Source organism: Chanodichthys erythropterus, chromosome 16 (assembly GCF_024489055.1).
Source record: "Chanodichthys erythropterus isolate Z2021 chromosome 16, ASM2448905v1, whole genome shotgun sequence".
Taxonomy (NCBI): Eukaryota; Metazoa; Chordata; class Actinopteri; order Cypriniformes; family Xenocyprididae; genus Chanodichthys; species Chanodichthys erythropterus.
The window spans coordinates 27,721,419-27,747,546 of NC_090236.1; the positions used below are offsets into that span (position 1 = coordinate 27,721,419).

The window sequence follows — 26,128 nt, forward strand, 5'->3', positions numbered from 1 at the left end:
CAGCAGTGACACATTAAACTGATCACATATGTTTAGGCATTTATAATTTACAGGATTTCTATTTCAAATAAATGCTGCTCTTTTGAACTTTCACACTGGGTTAAAACAACCCAACACTCAAAAAAATAACTAAAAAGACGAAACATATTTACACAGTAAAATACCGTTTTCCATTGAAACAATAATATACCATAAAAACAATACATTCTGGGTAATATTATTTGTTGTTTTTGAGAAAGTAGCTTATAGGCCTCTTTTCTTAAAGTGACAAGTATTACCCAGAATGCATTATTTTTATGGTATATTAATGTATCAATTTACTGTGTAAATTTATTTCATTTTTTTTACAGCTGTTTACAGATGTGAAGTTGGGTTAAAAATGGACAAACCCTGCTATTGGGTTGTTTTATTTAACTCAACTTTTGTTTACAAATTACTGTATTGCTAACTTAAAATGAACCCAAAATATGATGGAAATTAACATGTATTAATGTGTTTAATAAATGAACATTGATAAGTTTAATGAATGACAATTAAACAATAAACATTTATTAAATTGTTTATTAATAAATGTTCACCTTTTTTATGATTATTATTGTTGCCTTTATTAATTGTTATACCTATTTTCGTTTAATTTTAAGCCAGCCATATAGTAATTTTTAAACAATAGTTGAGTTAAATAAAACTGCCCAGCACGTTGGGCAAACATTTAACCCAGCCGCTGGGTTAAAACCACCCAACCCCTAGGTTTTTCCATTTTCAACCCAGCATTTTTTTGAGTGTTCTATTTATCAAAGAATCCTGAACAAAATGTATCATGGTTTCCACAGAGTGTGTGTGTGTGTGTGTGTGTGTGTGTGTGTGTGTGTGTGTGTGTGTGTGTGTGTGTGTGTGAGAGAGAGAGCATGTGTGTACACACTGTATATAGTTATATATAGGCCTTTATTGTTCTGGCAGAATGTCATGGGGTGTCCAGTAGTCAGACAGAGCCTTTTACTTTAACATGCTGTCTGAAAGTTATTATCCAAGAGATTATCCATTATCCTGTGAACTGTGTGAAAGACAAAAATCTCATTTATAATGGAGTTACAAAACCTTCCAGACTACTCATGTGCCTTGTATTTGAGTAATCGGAGCAGTGTCGCTTTTAATGCATGAAGCTCAGTACAAGTGCTTATTAAGAGACAATGAATACAGGCTTGCTGAATTCAGAAACTACAGTTGTCATTGAACAGTGTTAATGGCTGATTTTATCAGCTCGCTGAGCGCTGGAGGGAGCAGTGTTTTAATGGAGTCTCCTCTTATCATAATGAACCTTGTCTTGTCATAACCATGGTCACTTTAACCTGCTTCGATGCACGCAGAATTAGTTGTTGTACATAAAATCAGTGGCGAACAACAAGCTATATTCATTTGAAATTAGCCTTTGTATCTTTAGAACGAGTAAAAACATTCTCTTCCACATATTGTATGGATCATACTGCTGGAGATCTCCAAATCATGGCACCTGGAACATCAACGGCTATCCAAAAAGGAATATGTTTGTATTGGAGGAAAGCCGGTTTATCTCTGTGATTTAGTGTGATTTAGAGATCCTTGTCACTGGGTTCTGACGTTAATGGGTACAGTATATTTGCAGCTGGTGCTGCTGGTTGGAGTGAGTAGAGGGGTAGAAAAGGAGAATGAAAAGTAAGGTCTCAATAAGAGCTACAACTAGATAATCTGATCAGAGAGTGCTTGCAATATGGTGGCCACAATAGACACAAGGACTCATGTTCCCATGCTTTAAATCCTCAGATAATAACTAGCAAGACCTCAAGAGAGTGAGTGAAATATTAATTTATATTTTACTCAGTGTTGTTAACTGTACTATATGGTCTACAGGCATTAAGTGCACTTCAAAAAGACTGTTCTTAGGGTAGATCATTCTGGTGTTCATATTTTATTCAAGAATCATAGTCTGCCATCTAGTGTTTTAGAGAGACCTCACAACTTAAACATATCATGTACACAGCATGTCATGTATGGAAAAAAGTCAAATGTTTGCCTGGCATTACATGGCTTTTTCCAATAAGTAATTTGTTGCTGTTACTCACTTCTGACTGTATTTTCCACCTGTGATTCAGTGTAGTCCAGGGTATTTGGGAGGTGTTGGCCATTGAAAGCTGTATCCTCGTCAGAGATTCCATCACCCTGGTAGGCTCACTCTCAAAGGCCATAATGTTCTTACTAGACCGTATCCCCTGTCTGGAACTGAGAGATGTGACAGTGCATTTTATGTTAAAACTCTCTGATCCTTGATCCACATAAAATTAGGTGTGTAAAGGTCTTGAACTGTTTTATATGAGTTGGCAAATACAGCAAAATGATAAATGGACAGGGTGTGTGGGCGGATGAGCCATTTCAGAATCCCAGAGTTCGTGACCTTGTTTCCTGGGTGGTAAACGGCATAGCTTAAAATGGTTTTAACAAGTCTGACAACCGCTTTAAATGTGGCACTAATGACTATGACTGTATGAGGTGAGAGAGACGCATCATATTTCAAAGCCTCTGTGTTCAATCCAGGCAATACGCTTGACATTCACATGGTTTGATTGATGAATGGAAGGAATATCTTGGTTGAACTGTACATCATTTGTTGTCATTATTTGTCCTCTATAAATGTTCTTGTGCAATTTTCTCAAATGCTGTTTTTTGCATGTAAAGTGACAGTTAAGTTCAAATTATGAATTTCAAAAATGTGCCTATGGATGTGAATCAATATACCATTTTATTTTAAAGGTTTAGTAACGCAAAAATTATAATTTACTCACCGTCATGTTCTTCCAAACCTGTATAATTTTCAAACCTGAAAATATTTAAAGAATTTCTCAGCGTTTCGTTCTTCAAAATATATTCAGAAGAAAGAAAGAAAGTCATGCATGGATAGAATAACATGAGGGTGAGTAAATAACTGAACTACCCTTTAACTTTAGCACATATATACATAAAAGCTCATACCCCCATCTGCTGGTGAGGACTATAAGTGCAGCAGGCCTCAGCTCATATAAGATATCATGTACCTTAAAGTTAAGCTGCCTGATAAATACTTTATGCCTGTTTTTAATTCTGTATCTTTCCTGTCTATTGCCACTAGTAAATAGTTTTAGAAGACAGGTAGTGATACTTACAGTTGCACCTGTAGATTTGAAAGATACAAAACTTTGAAAAAAAAAATGCAGCCACGTAAGTAGAATTCAAAATTCTGACATTATGTATAATATAATGAGCTATGTTTGATTAGGACTCTCTGTGAATCAGAGGCCTATCGTAAACACAGGCAGTCTCATGTGCAGAGGTGGCATACATTTATTTATGCAGGAATCACAATCATGAGAAACAAATTTGTTTAATTTGTTTAATTGTATTTGCTTAACTAAATCCAAGTAGATGTTGTTAGTACCTCACTCTTGACATCATAAATGTACAGGTCAAAGGAGAATGCTTACGTGGTAGATGTGGTATAATCCGAAAATGTATTTATACAAGACACCTGCATAGCTGCAGAACATACTACTTTAATGTTCGAGAGGTTTGTTCTTCTCTGAATTCAATGCGTGCTATGAAAGTACAAGAATTCTGACACAGTTAAGATATATAATGATTGAAAACAGTAAAATTTGTGCTGGCCCATGCTACATTTCATCTATATAATTTAGAAGCATGTGTTAGTCTGGCTTTATTTGCATCTTTGCAAAAAGTTTTTCAAGATCAGAACCTTCTTAACTCAGGAATTTAAAGACTCTTACAGTTTCACTGTTTTGTATTCAGGCTCTCTGCTTATTTGGTTGTAAAAACGTGAGCAGAATCTTTCGCCAGCAACTTCAGGCTGCTCTGATCTGCCCTGAAATAGATGGCAGCCAAGTAGTAAACAACAGCATGTGGAGATTACATTGAGCAAGGCCACCACAAATCAATTGCAACAATACCGCATGTTCATGCCACCTCCGTCAGTTACCAAGTATTCATCTATGCTTGGAGCTTCACTCGTTAATCAGTCCTGACAGATTATTCACGTTAGTAACAATATCTGCACTGTTCTACTACTTTCCAATCAACAGTCTTTGATAATGTATGCAAGTAATTCAAGTGATGGAGTATTATAATGACTAATAATTGATGTAATGACATGAAAAGTCACTACTGAAAATGCTTCTATTTTGTATTCTTTTCTAATTTAATAGAACATTTTTCATAACTCTATCAGCAACAAAGTTAAAGTTCAAATCACAAATTAGCTTTTTAATTTTTTAACTAGGAATACAACAGTTATTTAAAACAATCACAAATCTCCATCAAAACCAATAAAGATTTAGAAGCATTTACTGTAGGAAGAGTTTTTTAAGTTAGGGATTCTTTGAAGCTCATTCTGTTATTTAATTGCAAAATAGGAAAAGCCTGATTTGCCAAACTTTGACTGTACCCTGAAAACAACCAATTTTTTGTCATTGATCTAGTACTGTAAGTATTAGAACAAAATACTAAAAAATGAAAAGGTAATTTACCTAACAACACCTTTATTATGAAACAAGTAAATGCATTTTTCTTCTCATGTATAACGATGACCATCCTAAAGAATTATATTAAATACAATGGTGAGTACGAAAGGTGGTATTAATCACAAATCATAAAAAGGCATGATATAATATAGCAAGTCTTTTTTCTTCACAGTAAACACTGGTATAATGTCTGTAAGCTGAAGTTAGATTCAACTGTTTGTTTTTTCAAATAAAGGAATGACATTTAAATGAAATAAATGCATTTGAAATAGAATCTTAAATATTTCATTTATTAAATATATAATTAAATAATTAAATGCATTTATGTCATTGAAATGTCATTAAAAAACAATAATAATAATGCATATTTATATAATGATGTTTATTATAATTTTTTTCCTTTCAAAATCAATTTTCTATTTTTTTGTAATTTAAAAAAAAAAAAAAAACATATTGATATATTAAGATATTAATGTATTTATTAAAAATTATTACATGTAATTATTAAAAACTTTACACAAAAATAAAAACTTCATCTGGCACTATCAGAATATTTAAAGCACTGCTTGAAATTCCACTTCCACAACCTGAGGGGTTGATTTAACATGTCCTGTCTTGTACTGAGTGTAAATACCAAAAGTCACGTCTCTAAAAGAAGTTCATTTGGAATATTTTGGCTTTTGAAAAGCCGCCCCATCCTCCATGGGCCCAGCCTTTGTGAGCTGTAATTTTAATGACACTTTTTTCAGTGTCCCCACTGTGTGGCTTTTCATAGAGGAAATCCAGCTCGGAATAGAATGGGCCCTCATAAAATCCACTTCCTCAATTCAACTCTCTGCCGAGTGTGTGTGAGGAAATAAGGCCCCTTTCATGCCCCCACATTCCTCAGAGGCTCTCAGAAGTCCAGGTAAAGGGTTATCACTATGGTGATGGCATTTGGCACTTCTATTTTCAAGCACTCTGATTCAAACAGTGGTGTGAGTGTGTGTGGTGGGGGTAGGGTATTTGTATGTGTTTCTAAAGTCTGCCCAGTGCCTGCTGCAGAAATAAACTGCAAATTAGAAGCTTTATCTTTGGGGATCATTTTACACACATAGCAGTCGCTCCTGCGTCAGAGCGAGTGAGGGTAGGTGGGGGTGAGGACGAGATGGGCTGTCGAGTCCTGGTGCTCTCTTTCTGCCCTGCAGTGGAGAGAGATAGACGGCCTCTGCCATCTGCCCCCAGTCACTCCAACTGTTTGGGTTCAACATGATATAACAGAGTTATATGTGTAGAGACAGGCTTATGTGCTATGAACACCAGTTTGCTTTAATACCGTGTGAAAGGCTGAAAGGATAGTGTTGATATTAACGGGATGGTTGTGTTATATAACTCAGAATAGATCAGGATACTTTATAGTATAGTACTTTTAATACATCTGATTTAAAAAATTCAAATTGCATTATTTAATACCTTAAATACACGAAAGATTGAAATGATGTCATACCTGCTGGGAAATTACAGCTGACATTCTAAAGTCTCTATGAACAGGCGTCACCTGAAATTCAGAGCCACAGATTACAGTCAGTGCCGCTCCATACGATCTTGCAGCATCTTGTATTTGGGTTTCGTCAGATTTTGTCAGCATCTTGTGTTTACTTAAGAAAGAATAGTTTTTGGAAAATATTGATAATGATTAGTAGGGGTGTGACTAAACTGTGACAAGATTTCTCGTCGAGTCGAAAAGTAGTCTCGTGATGTTGCCATGACAGAGTGTTAGGATGATTAGGAAAGAATATGCCACCGCTATAGAATATGCCGTCGTTTTGCTTTGTATTTAAATAAAAAACATTTAATTCAGTTGGATTAGCCGCTCCATATTTACAGAGTTACACGCGATCGCTTAAAGTGAAAGTAAACAGGAGCGCGCATTCAAACGCGATCTCAATACCCCGCATTTTGAAAGCGGCTCCCTGAGGAATACAGATATCTCTCAATATGAAAGCTATTTTAGGCTGGGCAGTGTAGTTGTAACCATCTCTCAGCTCTGTATCAAAGAAAAATGTGGTCTTATTTGCACTTTGAATATTAAGAGAGTGCAATTATGGTTGCAGTTATTGTAAAGTGTTACCATGAAAACGAATAACAATTTTCTCTTAATCTTATTAAGTACAAACAATAAAGTTTCATTTGCCAACATTAGTTAATGCACTGTAAACTATGAACTAACAATGACTATTTTTATTAACTAACATAAACAAAGATTAATAAATTCTGTAGCAAATATATTGCTCATTGTTAGTTGATGTTGGTTAATACATTAATGTTAATAAATGAGACCTTATTGTAAAGTGTTAACATTTTTATTTATACTGTTTTTATTTCTATGATCAGTTTGTGAAAAGGAGTTCAGTTAGGAGGTCTAAAGTTGTAGAAGCTCATAAATCATGTAAAGTAAGGTCTGAAGAGACTGAAATCATACAGAAGAGAAGTCAGTTGAGTTAGTAGCAAAACCTTTTACAGTGCTTGAGTATTGTTGTCTTTTACTGCATATGATAATTCACACTCAGAAAGTAGAACTGAAATGACATTCATTACAAGATGATTAGTTAAAACATTTCAAATACACCTGCAAAATATTTTTTCTAGTCATGATTTCACCATTGAGGATTTCTTAAAAATAGTGTGTAAAAATCTTGTCTCGTCTCGTCTCGTGAACTCAGTCTCGAGTCTCGTCTCGTCTCGTGAGATACCTGTCTCGTCACACCCCTAATGATTAGTGCTAATTCAGTACTATTAATGACAAAAATGTGATTTATCTTTCTTTCTTTCTTTTTCCCACGCCCATAATGCATAAGCATAACACATCAGTGTATATAGAAAAAATAAATCCCTTACTGAATATAAGAACATGTAGTGCGATTAGCCAGAGAATGGTTTATGATTAGTGATATAGAATTACAACATGCAATATTGACCTCTTTAAAACTAACAATATTGATTTTGTATTATCTTTATATGGAGCCTTTGGATTTTTTTTCTCATCAAATGTTGACAATGAGATTTAATTGTTTAATTTGATTAATTGCAAACTGTGCAATCAGATTCGTTTATTTTAGTGACGTAAACAGTGTCACTCTAGTGTGGAGAAAGTCCCTTCAATATCAACAAAGATTGCGCACGGGAGACCCGAGAGTTTGTTATATTCAGCCGTGAATTCAGTTTTAAATGACCAAAAACACATTAATTATTTACTTTTCGCTGTTGACTCTCTTGTCGCTTTGCTAACGTCAAATCCGCCCTTCTCTGATTGGTTTACTCCGCTTCCTGTTTGCTCGGATTTGCTCCGCCCTAGAAATCGAATTGATTCAATGGCCAATCAGACTCATTCGCTGGTACAGTGGTGAGGCCGGATTTTCCAGGCAAGGTGTTTAATGTCGGCATGAAACGGAAATTGCAATAGTCTTTTCATCCCTATTGAAGTAAAAAAGCTTCTCGAACAAGAAAAAATGGAGGGTGGGACTTGATTTTGTCCACTGGGAATTGATTGGATGGTTGTGGATAGATCCATCTATCTATCTATCTATCTATCTATGAAATGCAGGCACATTTGTACTGTCCTCTTCTTACTGTTGTCTCATCTCCTCACTTGGATCTAATATAACCATGCGCCTCCTCGGTGCCCCATCCTCCCGTCTCAGAGGCTTGTGCTGCACTTGCTGTGCCATAAATCAAAACACTAAGCATAGCTTTGAAAGCTGAAATTAAACTCTGAATAACTGCTTTCAGGCAGCTATGCACTTTTTCTTCGCTTTTGGAATGAAGAGCACCTTCTGATGGCTCCGAGGTACCCGGGATTGTCACACAGCCAGTGCCAAATGCACATTGTGACGTTATAATGTTAGTGGTGTGCAGGGGAAGAGGGGTGTACTGGGCTTCAGCTGGCAATGGCATCCCAACACTGTGCAACTGAGACCTGCTGAAAATTGATGGAATGAAAACATTATTATTCCCACAAATGCAACAAATTTAGCTGGATTCTCCAGTTATTTGACTAAATGTCGACCGATACACCATGAGTATTTCCAAATCCTAGAAAGCCAATGCTCTTGTAGTGGAAATCTATCTTCTAAAGGTTAGAATATCATTTTGATAGGTCATGGCAGTGGATGGATGACACCCATACAGCACTCCGATACCTCTGGAATCCCACAGAGCGGATTTGCTGTTAATTGAAGACTCAGCGTGGTGCTGGAGTGTCTGGGATGATGGGAAGGAGACAGGTGTGATGAGCCTGGCTCCTGTCAGTGCTAGAACATACTCAGCACCTGCAGAGCCATCGAGAGGCCCGGGCACTGTTACAGCACGTCCTAGAACAAGCTGCCTGGCATAAGCAGGCAGACAGGTGTGACTCTGAAGTTGAAGTGGAGGGCCGTGGAAGTATTAACTCTCCTTGCTCATAGGATTTCCCAGCATTGCACAGCTCTGCTGGTCTCAGCGAATCCACTCATATGCTAGTATTGACAAGCCCATCACTCCTTTAAATCCAGAACTGTTTCATAATGTAGTCTACTAAAGCCCTGTTTACACCTGGTATTATGATGCGTTTTGGTTGATCCAATCACAAGTGGACAACGCTAAATACAGGTGTAAACAGGTTGTAAAACGTTTTGAGCTTGTCCACTTTCAATCAATTCCAGAGGTAGTCGAAAACTCATTCGACCGGATTGCGTTTGTGGTGTGGACGCTCATGTGGTCAAAAATGTTCGAACAGCCGCTAAAGACTGCCTGCTGTTCGCCTACTGACACAATAAACATTATGGGAAGCGCGCAAGCCAGACAGGATTTAAACTTTGCCAGCTGAAGCCATAAGTATAGTTTGAAGACGAAAAATGCACTAGGCACAATGTTCTCTAAATATTTCTTTTTCTGTTTTCGGTCTCGGAGCTGTCAGAGCAGAAACGGAAAATGCTCTCTGTATGTTTTTCCCCATTGTCTTCAGTCATGTTCATATGCAAATTATGTGTGGTTATTTAGCCTATTAAATCCAAATCCTTTGAAGAGACCCATACATCTACAAATTTTTGAACGGCATATGTATTATTTGTTATATTATTATTACCTGCAGTCTACAAGAGACTACCTAAACTAAAGTTGAATGATCATCACTTCCACTGAAATATTCCAGCTCTTCTGATAGTATGATAGTATTCATTCTCAGCAACAGTAGTACTGGACAAGGATTGGAGTCAAGGACACTGCAATATAATAATTAGTTATGCCAACAGTGGGGGGAAACTCATTGAAGGTCTTTAGAATGTAACCCTGGATCCAGAGCAAGTGCCACTGGTTCTACAGGCAACCACCAGGCAAGGTGACACTCCTGTATTTATATTGTTCTGCAGCTGAGTACAGTAAAGCCCTGGCCTGCTCTAGTGTTTCTAGGAATTCTGTCATGATTTGTTAGGGATCATGACCAGTAATCAGGGAATGTAATCAAATAAAATACACAAGCCCTAAGATCCTTCATACAATGTGTGCTTGATCCTCTTGTTGTAGCTCATATAGTTTAGCCTGTTATGTGGAACATCTGCTGGAAAACATATTTTTTACTTTTCTCAAATTTAGTTTTTTATTATTTGTAATAAAAAAATCATTCATATAAGTATACATTGTTTATTATTAGCATTAAAGGTCAATGTGAAACCATTTTATCCATAAAGAATTGATTTCTTGGTGAAAAGAAGCCTCTGATATGATACCATACAATAGCTACAAATCATACGAACGCTTATTTGATACAGTGGGTACGGAAAGTATTCAGACCCCCTTAAATTTTTCACTCTTTGTTATATTGCAGCCATTTGCTAAAATCATTTGTTCATTTTTTTCGTCATTAATGTACACACAGCACCCCATATTGACAGATAAAACACAGAATTGTTGACATTTTTGCAGATTTATTAAAAAGAAAAGAAAAACTGAAATATCACATGGTCATAAGTATTCATACCCTTTGCTCAGTATTTAGTAGAAGCACCCTTTTGATCTAATACAGTCATGAGTCTTTTTGGGAAAGATGCAACAAGTTTTTCACACCTGGATTTGGGGATCCTCTGCCATTCCTCCTTGCAGATCATCTCCAGTTCTGTCAGGTTGGATGGTAAATGTTGGTGGACAGCCATTTTTAGGTCTCTCCAGAGATGCTCAATTGGGTTTAAGTCAGGGCTCTGGCTGGGTCATTCAAGTCACGGAGTTGTTGTGAAGCCACTCCTTCATTATTTTAGCTGTGTGCTTAGGGTCATTGTCTTGTTGGAAGGTAAACCTTCGGCCCAGTCTGAGGTCCTGAGCACTCTGGAGAAGGTTTTCATCCAGAATATATCCCTGTACTTGGCCGCATTCATCTTTGCCTCGATTGCAACCAGTCGTTCTGTCCCTGTAGCTGAAAAACACCCTCACAGCATGATGCTGCCACCACCATGCTTCACTGTTGGGACTGTATTGGACAGGTGATGAGCAGTGCCTGGTTTTCTCCACACATACCGCTTAGAATTAAGGCCAAAAAGTTCTAGCTTGGTCTCATCAGACCAGAGAATCTTATTTCTCACCATCTTAGCAAACTCCATGCGGGATTTCATGTGTCTTGCACTGAGGAAAGGCTTCCGTTGGGCCACTCTGCCATAAAGCCCTGACTGGTGGAGGGCTGCAGTGATGGTTGACTTTCTACAACTTTCTCCCATCTCCTGACTGCATCTCTGGAGCTCAGCCACAGTGATCTTTGGGATCTTCTTTACCTCTCTCATCAAGGCTCTTCTCCCACGATAGCTCAGTTTGGCCGGACGGCCAGCTCTAGGAAGGGTTCTGGTCGTCCCAAACATCTTCCATTTAAGGATTATGGAGGCCACTGTGCTCTTAGGAGCCTTAAGTGCAGCAAAATTTTTTTGTAACCTTGGCCAGATCTGTGCCTTGCCACAATTCTGTTTCTGAGCTCTTCAGGCAGTTCATTTGATCTCATGATTCTCATTTGCTCTGACATGCACTGTGAGCTGTAAGGTCTTATATAGACAGGTGTGTGGCTTTCCTAATCAAGTCCAATCAGTATAATCAAACACAGCTGGACTCAAATGAAGGTGTAGCACTATCCCAAGGATGATCAGAAGAAATGGACAGAACCTGAGTTAAATATATGAGTGTCACAGCAAAGGGTTTGAATACTTAGGACCATGTGATATTTAAGTTTTTCTTTTTTAATAAATCTGCAAAAATATCAACAATTCTGTGTTTTTCTGTCAATATGGGGTGCTATGTGTACATTAATGAGGAAAAAAATGAACTTTAAATGAGTTTTAGCAAATGTCTGCAATATAACAAAGAGTGAAAAATTTAAGGGGGTCTGAATACTTTCCGTACCCACTGTATACTTTCTGGTTTGCTTTCATTTTAACAAAAAAAGTAAATTTACCTCAAATGTCAAGAAACCGTATGGTACAAGACCTGCGTATGAATGCCATCACTTAAAAACTAGCCTTTCGCTTTGACCAGAGATATTACACTACACTCTCACCAGCAAGCTAAACATAATTAAAGATTGTTGAATCTTACAATTGATTTACTTTAGACAAAAGAGCAAACCAGTTTATGTCATTCAGCTATAATAAAGCTGAAAGAAGTGAGAACAAAGATGAAAACAGATAAAAGATGAAAGGATAATAATAACATGCAACGTGTTGGCACACGTGAACCATCCACCAGGCCTTGTCCCTGCCTGAACTTCACTTAAAAAAAGATGGAGGACGAGAATTTTTAACTACAACCCTGTCCGTGGTGCAACCGTAGCGCACATGCTCACATGAGCCTTAATGGGCATAGTGCTCCCGTGGGGATGCAGGTTCAAGTTTGGCCATTGTAGCCCTAGTGTGCTAGAATACAGCATGCTAACTATAATCTGGTTCTGAGGTTACATGTTTCATGGAAGATAACTTCATTAATGTTCTATTTACAGCAGGTTTGTTTTTCGGAATAAGAATTGGCCAACACAAGAATAGGTATTTCATAACAAGCACTTAAAACTGTGTGTGCATCTCATCTCCTCCTCCAGTGGCTAATGGTGTTAGCAGCAGGCAGGCCTCTTTCTGTCCCTCTGCCCTGCCCACAGAGGAATCTTGATGCGTTTGATATTCTCCTAACAGCTGCCGGAGACAGAACAGGGAATGCTGGGATTGCTATGTACAGCTGAAATGTCAGGAGGCCTCCTGTACAGAGGGTGTTATTTATAAGGCTTAAAGGAAAGCGGAGAAGATCTGCTGGGCGTTAGAGCTTAGTTACGCAAAGAGATCAGCTCCATTACCTCTGCTTTTTTTCCCTCCTTCTTCTTAAAAAGTTCATTGGTTTATTTGTGCAGATAAAATGTAAACATGGCACTGATTAACACATCTGTCTGTCAAATAACACACACACACCATGATGTGTGAATTTCTGGAAAGATAGCTGTTGGATAACTTATAAACACAGTCACTAGGTGTCACTATACTTATTTATTTCTGTTTTGTAGTTCACACAGGTATAGTGGATGGTAGACTAGGAGTTAAAATGTTTACACAAACATGGGCTTGATCCCAGGGAAGGGCAGTGTGGGAAATAATGAGTGTGATATTGTTTCTCATGCTCATTGTCCTTAAAGCAGACATTTATTTATTGCGTATATTATTATTATTATTATTATTAACAAAAACAAATATAAATATATCATGTTTTAAATTATTATAATAATATGTAATATTTTTTCCTGGATAAAGAGAGTGCTCTCATAACAAAGGATCAGCATCTAGATAAGCATTAAATCTTTTAATCAGCGTCAAAATAAACATTAAAATATGATTTTTTTATTATTTTGATTTACTCCCTCAACTAGAAGAATAAAAACCTGGATATATGAGGTAGTCTAAATTTAAAAGTGTGATTTTTAGATCTGAAAAGTCATAAATTAATAAAGTCATATGACTCCATTGGCATTTTTAAATTAAATATAATTTTTTTTCCAGTTATGCAAAGATCTAAAATATCTTGTCAGGCAGAAATTGAGTCAAGAGAATATTGTTTTAAAATCCTTATTGTACTATCAAGTAAATCACGAACAGCTGGAAAGGTGATGGGGCCTTCGAATATTCTTGTATTGCACCAGTTGGGCTTTGTCTGCCTCAAGTATGAAGTTCATGTTAGTTAGTTTGAAACTTTCTAGAGCAGAGAGGAAGCTCTGTGCACTCCAGACATCAGTGTTATTATGCTGTGGGTGCAGTGCCCTGAAATGTTTCTGGCCCTATTACTCCACTCCCTAAGTGTACCCCATGAACTCTCGGGAGCCGTATATCGCAGGGGCCTGGCCCTCCAAGCTATCTCCACTCTCTCTCTGCCTTCCTCTGCACGTAAACAAAGTCTTGATCGAGCAATTTGAACTTCATCTGTGCTCTGGCTAACTTTAGCTTTTCTGTTTGGGGGTGGGAGGGGGCTTCCATTCCCATAATACAACTTGCTCACCCATACGGACATTTGACACAGCTGATCCCCCTCCCTTCTGTATCGGTGCATTCAGCCCCCTGCTCATCAGGACAGGACGGGCTCAGAGAGAGAGAGGGGACTGGTCTGGGAGGCAGAACCCAGAGCGGCTCATGTTTCGCAGGGCTGGGAACCCGTTGGCTATGGACTTGAGTTGAGATTTTGTGTTTTGTAGTTTCGAAAGGCAATCAGGAGGCTGGCGGCCTGGCCTCTTTGGTACAATGCTCCTGGATTCCAGCTGTAACAGTAGCAGGCACGATTCTAGGAATTGTTCAGTGCGCCAAGACGCATCCACCTTGCATCCCTGGACAAAGCCTGGCAAATGAAGGTTTTGAAGTGATCGGACCGTTGGAAGAAAGAGCATACGAGTGACACTGGCTAGAACGGAGTTCTCTGCAAGCTCCTGAACGGAAGCTGATCCTCCTGAGGACCTACTGTAGGAGTTTCTTGCCCAATTTCCTTATTTTAAAGGGGTTTTTCTCATTTCTTACTTTTTGAATCCTTTGACATTGCCAATATGATGATCAAGGAGGCCTCGTTAAGGGAGGATCCCGATTTGCGGGGCGAACTGGCCTTTTTGGCCCGAGGCTGTGACTTTGTCCTTCCGTCACGGTTCAAGAAAAGACTCAAGTCTTTCCAGCAAGCCCAGGTCAGTAGCCAAACTCTGTAGTTCAGTAAAGAATGCCATAGCTAACTCTCACATGCCAGACAAGACAAACTATTCACAGGCAGATACCAACATGTTTATTAATAGAATAGTGTAAGGGGGTGAGGCAGGACAGGAATACAGTGTCCAAGTGTTTCGTACAGGAGCTTTGAGGAGGGGGGGAGGGAGGAGGGAGCGGACGGTACGGGCCAGGCTCGAGCCACAGCTGTTCTCTTCAGTATGTCCATTCGGTCCTGTCTTGCTTGCAGTAGAGTTCTTCAAAATTCGGTCGCACTTCAACAGCTCTGTTTCTGTTTGATTGACAGTAAGACTGTGCTGTTCGGAAATAAGAGGCCTTAGGTGCACGCTATGACTCTAGGGTTTTGCCCAGAGTCCAGAATAAGAACAGTATGTCAAGACTATGTATAGAATGTGTTGGACATTTCCACAGCTTGTTATTAGAAGTTTAACCTTGGTGCTGCAATGTCCCGTCTGAAAAGAATGAAGTAAACTGACATGAGCTGTTAGTGTTGGGCCTGTGAATTAGACTGTATGCATGCAGTGTTTTGGAGCGTCATGAATCATGTCCCAATAATTTATCCAGTCCACAAAGAGTTGAGCCCAATTCACTCTACTTCACCATTATATCAATGAGAAATAAATATAAGTAGAAATAAAAAGTAAACAAACCCCCTGAAATGAAGTCTTTGGCTTGGGTTGGTGAGGGCAGGAAGATTAGGTGGAGAACATAGGGAGGAGGGAACGGACGGTACGGGCCGGGCTCGAGCCACAGCTGTTCTCTTCTATACGTGCATTCGGCCCTGTCTTGCTTGCAGTAGAGTTCTCCAAAATTCGGTCGCATTTCAACAGCTCTGTTTCTGTTTGATTGACAGTAAGACTGTGCCGTTCAGAAACAAGTGGCCTTAGGTGTTTTGGAGCATCATGAAACATGTCCCAATCATTTATACAATCTACAAAGTGTTGAGCCCAATTCACTTTACTTCACCATTATATCAATGAGAAATAAATGTAGGTAGAAATAAAAGTAAACAAACCCCCTGAAATGAAGACTTTGGCTTGTGTTGGTGAGGGCAAGAAGATTAGGTGAAAAATATCTGTCTTATTTTTGCTGAGGAGTTCTTGTCATCACATCGGCAGGGAAGTTGATGAGGCCGAAGTTGACCGATCACCATGAATATACAGAACAAGAGCCAACATCCTTGCACAGCAAGTACCGGGAGAAAATTTCTCATGAAGTTTTCCAAAAGATCGCTAGTGATTAAGTAGTAATAGAAGACTTAAAAGGCTTTATTTACTTGTTAATTTGATACCGCATATTACTTTATATGCTTCAAATCATCCATAGAGCTTGGATATGATGCTGAATTAAAACGCTTATGAGAAGATGTGCACTAAATAAACAAAATATGCACTGCTTTGATGTGTTTTCTCAATATTGGTTGAAGTCATTCCTAAAATTTTCTTTGTATTACATCTACATCTTGTCATGCAAAAGTGAACATGGTGTATATATAAGACCAATGAAAAGAAAAACACTTATTTTAAAGTTTAAAACCATTTAACAACCACTGTTAACCATTTTTTCATATCCACTGTTTGCTTCATGCACATCTTCAGCTGAGCTTCGTTTTTAGCCTGTCTTCTTTGATCTGTTGTGGAAAGTCATTCATATTCAGCTGAATTTTTTGAGGCCTCGTAAAGCAAATATACAACTTGGCCTAAATGGTTGTCACACCAACGGAGATCCTTATTCTTTCTCTCATTGTCTCTCTCTGCGTCTAGATCCAGCCTGAGAAGAAACCTGGAACACCTCCTCCAGTTCTTGCACCTGCACCCTCCTCGCCAACCCCACGGTCACCCAGTCCTCCGCCAGCCAAAGTGGTGGCCACGCCCCCACCCTCCTCCATAAACATTCCACGCTTCTACTTCCCCAAAGGTCTTCCAAACTGTGCAGCCAACTATGACGAGGCCATTGCCAAAATTGAGGCAGCCTTCACAGAGTTTGAGGAGGAGAAAGCTGACATTTATGAAATGGGGAAGATAGCGAAGGTGCATATGAATTCTGAACCGTTTTGTTTAAAATGAGATTCATATTCTCTGAACCATTCTCAATAGCTTTAGATTGACAGCTTTGAACATGCAGGCTGACACTTGTTTTGCAAAGTCTTCACCCACAGATCCGCTTGCCAAATTGTATTGCCACAGCATTATGATGGATGCAGACTTATAACAACATCCTATTTTATTTTCCCACATTTTGAATAATATATGAACAATAGCATATAATGAAGAAATATAAACAGAATAATCCATTCTGACATTTTACACTCAGATATTTGGACCCTTAAAGAGGATCAATCTTATCTTTTGCATAAATGATTTATTTTTGAGAAATGTTTTATAAGTCAGTGCCATTTAAAATAAAACAAAAACAGAAAATTCATGCATTTCATTTCACAGGCATGCGGATGTCCCCTCTATTGGAAAGCACCAATGTTCATTTGTGCTGGTGGAGAGCGAACGGGTTTTGTTTCTGTTCACTCATTCATTGCAACATGGAGAAAGTAAGTGTCAGCCAACACATCACTTTTCACTATAAAAAGTGCTTTATACATCTTGTGTGGCACTGGGTTAAGACGTTCTGCCTTAATTCTTTACAGGTTATTGCACAGCTGCTATGATGATTCATCCAAGTTTGTTTACTTGCTGGCCAAACCAGGCTGCAATTACCTGGAACAAGAAGATTTCATCCCTCTATTACAGGTTGGAACATTGCTCTTGTAATACATTGTGTTTGTGCATACAGCTGTGAATAACAAACCTTTTGGTACCACCTGTATTTGTGCATCAGTGAGTAGTATATGATAGATATGATAGATAAGTAGATATGAAATTATGATAATGAATGAATGAAGGCTTTTGTAAAGGCGAACTTAATTGCAAATTCACATAGCACAAAAATATTCGACCAGTAGAGGATTTAAATGGTGTCGAGTTTTTGGTTTGTTAAAAAATGCCATATTGTGAAAAAACTAAATATTTGTTTGCTTGCTCTATATTATATTAATTATATTATATTATATTATATTATATTATATTATATTATATTATATTATATTATATTATATTATATTATATTATATTATATTATATTATATTATATTATATTATATTATACTGACCCATGTAGGATCCCATAAATATTAGAGGCTATATATATTTTTTTTATTTCAATTATTTATTTGTTTTTTAATTTTATTTATTTTTATGTTAAAATAAATAAATTCATTAAATAGGCTATCAAAAAGAGCTTTGTAGAATTAAACTAAGTTAGGATAGTCATCTCATTGTTGTTGTTTTTTTTTTTGATTAGGACATTGTGGACACTCATCCGGGGCTGACGTTTTTGAAAGATGCTCCTGAATTCCATTCCCGGTACATCACAACAGTAAGTATCTTTTCATGAAAGGCTCTATGACACAGGCAAAAGATATTGCATGGAAAATGATTACAAGGGTGGTGATTTTCATGTCATTGGAACACGCTGCAAAATTTGGTGGTGCGTCTAAACTGTGAGCCGTGGAGCCCAGTGCGCCTGTCTGTCTGTCTTTCCGTCTGTGGGACAGCTGCAACACGTGCTGCGAAGGGAGACGGAGGGGGTGGGAAGGGCAATGGCGTCAAAGTGGCCTGACATCACGGAAACACGGATGCCACCAACAGGCCACTGACCCTGGTCTTGCACAACCCCATATTTAGACACTTCCTTGCACTGGTGCACTGGCTGACACACCCCGGTACCAATTTCTCCTATGAGGACTGATCTACTAGGAAATGCATGTTAATCCACACTGATGTCACTGATTCTCTTGGAGCCTAAAGCATGGGGCCTTTGTCACCAGAGGGCTAGATATAACCCAGTATGTCTCCATACAACCAGTCACTAAACAACTGTATCTACGGGCAGAAGGAGCCTTTGGTTGGAATGTTCAGCCTTTAAAGGAATAGTGTAATAAAAATTGAAAATTCTGTCATCATTTACACTCCCTCATGTCATTCCAAACCTGTATGACTTTTAGATTTTAGAGCTGTGATGGATCAAAAGTTTTAAATTTAGTTCTGTTTCTTACACAAAGCTATCATACAGCTACAGAGAACTTGGAATGTAGCGAATACGTCATGTGGGCAACCTTTATGGTGCGTTTTTTGTCTTTTGGAGCTTGATAGCTTCAATCCTAATTCACTTTCTGGCTAAAATCTGTTTTAGTGTTTAGTGTTTTACAAAAGAAAATATTCATACAGCATTAGGGTGAGTAAATGGTGACAAAATGTTCATTTTTGAGTGAACTATCTCTGTACACCTAGTATGCAACAGTTGGTTATACAATATAAGCTTAATCGACGTCCCATTTCTCTCTGGTTTCTATTTGCACTAGGGCTGTTAGAATATTAGATTTACACTAAATGTGCTAACCAGTGTTAAGCTGCAATACTGCCACCTACTATGTTGGAGTGTCAACCTGAATTATTTATTTCATATGTGCGGGTTTGACATAGCAGTATTTTTTTTTTTATTATTAAGAACACCGTTATCGTCAATACCAACGACACCCCTGATGAACACGTTTGCTCTGCAAAATATCACTTCTCAAATGTGGCATCACTGAAATCCAGAGTATCAGTTCACACTTGGCGGCAGAGTTAGGGTTTGACTAAAGGCCATTATGTAGTAGAGATTATTGCTTCTGGAACTTGGTTAAACATCTGATATATTTGGGTTTCATGATTATTATAGAACATGTAGGGAACATCTTAAAGTAGCTGCTTCAAAGACTTTTTTTGGCTTATGTCAAAAGTATTTTTTTTTATTATCACTCTCCAGGTGATTCAGAGAATATTTTACACAGTTAATCGCTCCTGGACAGGCAAGATCAACATGACAGAGCTCAGAAGAAGCAACTTCCTCCAGGTAAACACTATTAAATGGCACCATAACTCTAGGCCTTCAATGCGTTCAATTCAATTTTCAAAACTTGAAGGGACTTTTTCATCAGAAGCCACTTTCGCTGTCTCACTAGACACTCGCCCTGCTGGAAGAAGAGGACGACATCAATCAAATTACAGATTATTTCTCTTACGAGCACTTCTATGTAATTTACTGTAAGTTCTGGGAGCTGGACACTGACCATGACCTCTTTATCGACCCCAAAGACCTGGCCAGGTACAATGACCATGGTAAGTACACAGTGAACTTGTTTATGCTCAAGATAGGTGTCATTTGTTAGCTTTTGTCACTATTTAAAAGGATAATTCACCCAAAAATTAAAGTTCTGTTATCATTTACTCATTTCTGGGTAAACTTTCCTTTACATGAACTCTTGAGTCTCATTCAGGCTCCAAACTGACTTTGTTGTACTGAGAAACAGCTTTTGATGTAACTCTGCTCTGTTCTTCTTTGCAAAGCTTCATCAAGCAGAATCATTGAGAGGCTGTTCTCAGGAGCTGTCACAAGGTAGGACCTGCTGAGGAGAAATAAGGTAGTATCTGAGATCTTGGATGGTATACATGTGGCTTATGGTACAAGTTTTTTCTTACTTCTAGGGGAAACTCAGTGCAGAGAGAAGGAAGAATGAGCTACGCTGAGTTTGTTTGGTTTCTCATTTCAGAGGAGGATAAAAAGAACCCCACAAGGTAATGACACAGATGAGATATCACAGATATGATAGAGATACAGCAGTTGCAAATTCTAGAGCAGTTTTAAGAACAGGTGTTGTTATAGTTTTTGGTATTTTAAATGAATCTGAAATAAAATATAAGGTCACACTTTAGATTAGGGTCCAATTCTCACTATTAACTAACTATTAAAGGGTTAGTTCACACGAAAATGAAAATTCGGTCATTAATTACTCACCCTTGTGTTGTTCCAAACCTGTTAGACCTAAGACATTTTTGATGAAATCAGAGAGCTCTCTTACCCCTCCAGAGACAGCAATTTAATTACCACTTTCAGTGCCCAGAAAGGTAGTAAAGAGATCATTGAAATAGTCCATGTGACTACAGTGGTGCAACCTTAATATTATGAAGTGACAAGAATACTTTTTGTGTGCAAAAACAAAACAAAAATAACTTTATTCAACAATTTCTTCTCTTCCCTGTCATTCTCCTACACTGCTTACATTGTAGACAAAGTGCAGTGCTTCCAGGTTCTACATCAGAACTCCGACTCAGCACTGGCAGACGCAGGTGTGTGATGCAGTTGCAGGAGCCAGCCAATAATGAGTTGCTGTTCTGACGTAGAACCTGGAAGCGTTGCACTGTGTCTACAATGTAAACGGCGTAGGAGAATATCAAATTAAGTTGGATATATATCTTGACTTATTTACTAAAATAACGATAACTTTCTCTCTGTTCAGTATAGAGTACTGGTTCCGCTGTATGGATATGGATGGAGATGGTGTTCTGTCCATGTTTGAACTGGAGTTTTTCTATGAGGAGCAGTGTGAACGCATGGAGGGGATGGGCATTGAACCACTGCCCTTCCAGGATCTACTGTGCCAGATGCTGGACTTAGTTAAACCAGAATGCCCAGGTAAAGAACCCATTCTGATCTTCTCAAACTCATAGCTCCTTCTCACCAATATGATATAGTGTGTAGTATACATGCTCTAATCCCATGTTCCGATCCCACTCCCTTCTCTTTCTCTATTTCTCACTAAATTTCCTGTCATTCTAGAGTTTCATATCAATTAAAAGTCCATAAATTACAATAAAAAGCTCCACTATGAATTTACCGAAAGTTTCTTGAATTAAAAATGTCTTCAAAATGTAAAATGAGATAGGGATTAATCCGTATCTTGATTGGAATTTGCTTTGAAATGTCTGTCCGATGAATGTACAGTATATTTAAAGTAAACAATTGATGATGTCTCTTGGCAGGTAAAATTACTCTTCGAGATCTGAAGCGCTGCAGGATGGCACATATATTCTATGACACATTCTTCAATCTAGAGAAGTACCTGGACCATGAGCAGAGAGATCCCTTTGCAGTGCAGAAGGTTAGAGTTTGATGGGTTACATTTATATTCATATCCACTGTGCTGAATGCTATTTATGTTAATACTCTGAGCATTCTGTAACTGTAAGTGTGTGTATGTTTGTGTGTTTGTGTATCAGGATTTGGATAGTGACGGTCCAGAGCCCTCGGACTGGGACAAGTATGCTGCCGAAGAGTATGAGATTCTTGTGGCAGAGGAGACAGCCAATGAACAGCTACGAGAGGGGTGAGTCAATGCACTCTGTAATGGAATGAATTCGCTACTGAGTTCATAACATTGCATAGAGATAAGATACAAACTATATGTGGTTGAACTTCATATAGCAGAGGAGTATGAAGCGTAACTGTTGCACGCTTGCATTTGCAGATCTTTCGACGACGATTACGAATCCGATGAGCTCACGGTCTCCTCAGACATTGGAAGTAAAATGGATAAGCTGGTCATATCTGATTTATCGGCATAAGTCACCGTTTTTGTCTACACACCATGACGTTGAACGGATAACCACCATGCCATATTTCCCTGACGTGTCAAAAAGGGAAAAAAACGTTTTTCTACATTTCATTAAGGACATTTGTGTGTGTGTGCATGTGTGCAATAGAACTACATCTAAAACCAAAAGGCTCCAGACACCCACAAAAAGGCTTTATGTGCAATATGTCTTAACATGTAAATGTAAACTCAATGTTTTTCACTCTCTTACTGATAAATGCATCCACTCCCAAACTAAACTGCCGGCTGGTTCCATCCACCCTTCACAAAGACTTTGATGTGAAAAAAAAGACTTTTTAGTAACTTTAGAATGAGTTTAGAATGTGCTTTAATGTGAGTGAAGCTATATGTAATGCTGCCATATATTTTTAAAGGGAGGGGAGGGAAAAACTAGAGAGAATTTATACTTGTGTGGCACGTAACTCACAGAAACTAGTCCTCTCAGACTAAATCAGATATTTAAGTCATGAGATCAGCACATATCTTGTGCTATGCTGTGTTGCACATTATGTTTAAGGGACGTGGCAACAGTGCAAACGTGTTGCTCCCAGTGGTCACTGATGGTATTGCATGTTGTTGCTTAAAAGAAAAGACTGAAAGTTGTGACTTTTTAAGTGTTTGAACTTAATTACAGACATAAAACCTCCTTTTACATATTTCCAGATGAACTGACCAGGACAATCCTAGACTTGAAAGTGCTTTTTAGAAATGTCATTTCTCAGCTATATGATGTTTTTATCTGGGGTTGAAATGGTCACATCTTTTTCAAGAAATGTAAACGTAAAATATATATAAATTCATCATGCTTTTCATCCTCAGTGTACAGAGACATTTGTCCTATAGGATTTTGTGTATGTATTTAATTTCACCTGTAATCATGTAAAGAGAGCTGTAACGTACTATTTATTTGGCGTGGACATTGTTAACTCACAGTCCCCTGACCCCTTGGTCGGTCGATCACTCAATCAAGTCACCAAAATTCAGTCCTCATGGAATTTAGGGCTTATGTACCTTCTTCTACTATTAACTCATGTTTCCACATTTAAAGTCAAATGCATAATGTATAACGAAATGAAAAAATAACTATCTATCTCATATTGGTCCACCATTAGTTGGTCAAACAGGTAGTCCCGCCACGCACGCACGGCATTGGGTTGAAAGCGCCACAGAGCCACAATGTTTACAGGGAAATCAACCTACGCTTGCTTATAGTTCTCTACACATTAAACTGGGATTGGAAAAAAAAAAAGTATTTTAGTATCCAAAATGACACACTTCTCTTCAGATTAGTGTTTTACAAATGTCTCTCTGTGTGCTTGATGGCCAAACCTCCCTCCACTCGATCACACTCTTTGGTTTATGTAATTAGTGTAATATATTTATATATGTGAAGTGGATTTGTTTGTTTGTTTTTGTTTGGCCAGCCATTTTCATGGTTTACCAGTAGCTTCTCCTTGTACTGTAGTCTAGCTCTTTTTTGACCTAGGACATTTATTTTATATAGCCACTGTAAATGTCTTTGTATTTTATTCTTCCCATGTGATTGACTCTGCCACTGAGTGGTAGGGGACGTTTAAATTATGATATATCTCTAACTGCCAGTGTTATATAATGTGCATTAAGCTGAGTAGACAGGGGATTTATGAAGGAATTCAGTATGAATTTGCTGACAGGTGACAATCAACTGGACGTGTTTCTGCGATTAATGACATTCAAGTAGCACTTCTTAGAAAAAAAACCAGAGCAATACAACTGCTGTAGTGTGTTACACTTTTATCAGGACTATTAGACATTAAAAAAACAAAGCTGAAACTAAACTTGACTAACGCTACAATCCTGGTTCATCATTTTTATCACTAGCACATTGAGCGCTATGCAAATCTGATCTTCTGGACAGCTATTGGCAGCTAAAGAAGCTGTAAACAACTAAACTTATTAGTGTGCAACTTTTTATCTTTTTTTTTTTTTTTTTTTTTTTTTTTTGAGTTTTATATCTTTCCACGTGTTCTTTTTTCTTTTGGATCTGATATGCCTTGCTTGTAGACAGTGAAAGACAGGACTTAAGTAGCGTGATCTCTTAAGTGCTCTGATGAGATGGCTCTGGTGTTCGCATGAATTTTCCCTTTTTTTTTCTTTTGGAAAATTATGAAAATAAATAAAAATGTTAATTCATGCAATGCCTACAGGCTTTTCATTCAAGACAGTAGTAGGGAGGTGCATGTGCCAAAGTTAGCCTTACTTAACTGCCGACAATCCTTTCCTATCCTCTTATGATAAACCCTAATATTATATGTAGGTGCATCCCATCCAGGCAGTCCACGTCCATGTATAGACCCAGGGTGTTGCTGTGATGCACAAGAGGCCCATCAAAGAGATTGCACACCAGAAAGTTGCTTTGGCACTATTACTTTAGTAAAAAAAAAAAAAATTGGATTCATACTGAATATGTTGCATATAGTGGCCAAAAGTGATGTCCGGCCTTGAAAAAAAAAAAAAAAAAAAACATCTTCACCTTTTATTCAAATATTTAAAAATAAATAAATAAATAAAATTGTTGAAGGTTGTCATTCAAAGACATTTTAAACATGCAAAAACAAGAGAGAACCAACATAATTGTAATAACAGATCATGCTGTAGTCAATGTATGCTTTTTTCTGTGATCTTTTAGTGTTTTTTTTGTTTTGTTTTTTTGTTTTTTGGCATAGTAAAATAAAACCTGTAGCTGTGGTTTCCCTTTTTTGCCAAATAATTTTGTCTGATAAATACCTCAAAGGGTTAGTTAATTCAAAAATGAAAATTCTGTCATTAATTATTCACCATCATGTCGTTCCACATACGCAAGTTCATCTTCGGAAACACAAATTAAGATATTTTTGATGAAATCCGAGAGGTATATGACTCCTCAATAGACTGCAATTTAACCACCACTTTCAAGGTCCAGAAAGGTACTAAAGACATCATTAAAACAGTCGATGAGACTGCAGTGGTTCAACCTTAATGTTATGAAGTGACGAGAATACTTTTTCTGTGCAAAAACAAAACAAAAATCACGACTTTATTCAACAATATCTTCTGTTCTGTGTCATTCTCATACATTGTTTACATCCATACGTTGTTTAAGTCAGAACGCCGACTCATTATTGGCTGGCTCCTGCATCACATGCATGCATCATGCTGCTCACGTGTGCAGATTTGGCCAATACTGAGCTGCTGTTCTGACGTAGTTATATATAAAATATTATAATTATATAAAAACTAATTGAAAAATAAAATCATTAAACATGGATCAGACTGCATTTTAGTAGCTCTCTTCATCACATTATCTTCTGCAGGATATTGCTACTTTAAGAAGGAACATCCTACTTAGACCATGACATTGAAGAAACCCCTTTTCCTAGCAGTGGGCTCTAGCCATATATTGTATCATGCACTTTATATGCACATTTTTTGTGTTTTGGTACATGTTGCCCTGGCCCCTGGAGCCCATCAGGAAGTGGGATCCTAGATCCATATGTAGAAACACTGAATTAATAAGAACATAATGTTGGGTGTAATGCATTACTAAGTAATTATTTAAAGCTTTAATTATTCACAGCTGATTGGTTCATGCTTTATCAGTAGTCAATGCGCTTGCTGCTCAACCTTCATATATTGGTCAGCACTTTCCGTAGCAGTCTGCAGTGCGCTTTCAGAAACCCTCCACCTTCCCCAGCTCCACCTGTATAGATCTGTTACGGTTAATTCATGTATGTTATTTTGTACAGAAGCAGCATGTTGTTTATGTATTGGCAGTAGCAAGTCAAGCACTTGCTCTGCAGCAGCAGCGTAGCAGATTCTACCAAGACTGA

The 26,128-nt window shown here is 37.9% G+C and overlaps 1 protein-coding gene across 3 annotated transcripts in view; it reads left to right on the forward strand.

The window, feature by feature from the left end:
• ppp2r3a (protein phosphatase 2, regulatory subunit B'', alpha) overlaps positions 1 to 25,416 on the forward strand; it is an 81,801-nt gene extending 56,385 nt beyond the window's left edge. For 2 of the 3 annotated variants that reach the window (XM_067361990.1, XM_067361991.1), the window contains exons 4-15: positions 16,519 to 16,785; positions 17,197 to 17,300; positions 17,397 to 17,499; positions 18,110 to 18,184; positions 19,616 to 19,702; positions 19,812 to 19,968; positions 20,197 to 20,245; positions 20,335 to 20,424; positions 21,147 to 21,322; positions 21,670 to 21,788; positions 21,907 to 22,013; positions 22,155 to 25,416. In XM_067361990.1, coding sequence (XP_067218091.1) covers positions 16,519 to 16,785; positions 17,197 to 17,300; positions 17,397 to 17,499; positions 18,110 to 18,184; positions 19,616 to 19,702; positions 19,812 to 19,968; positions 20,197 to 20,245; positions 20,335 to 20,424; positions 21,147 to 21,322; positions 21,670 to 21,788; positions 21,907 to 22,013; positions 22,155 to 22,251 — 1,431 coding nt within the window. In that variant the 3' untranslated portion in view covers positions 22,252 to 25,416. Of the gene's footprint in view, positions 1 to 14,063; positions 14,719 to 16,518; positions 16,786 to 17,196; positions 17,301 to 17,396; positions 17,500 to 18,109; positions 18,185 to 19,615; positions 19,703 to 19,811; positions 19,969 to 20,196; positions 20,246 to 20,334; positions 20,425 to 21,146; positions 21,323 to 21,669; positions 21,789 to 21,906; positions 22,014 to 22,154 lie in introns of those variants that run through there. The other variant, XM_067361992.1, reaches the window with a different exon arrangement.
• The last annotated feature ends 712 nt before the right edge of the window (positions 25,417 to 26,128 follow it).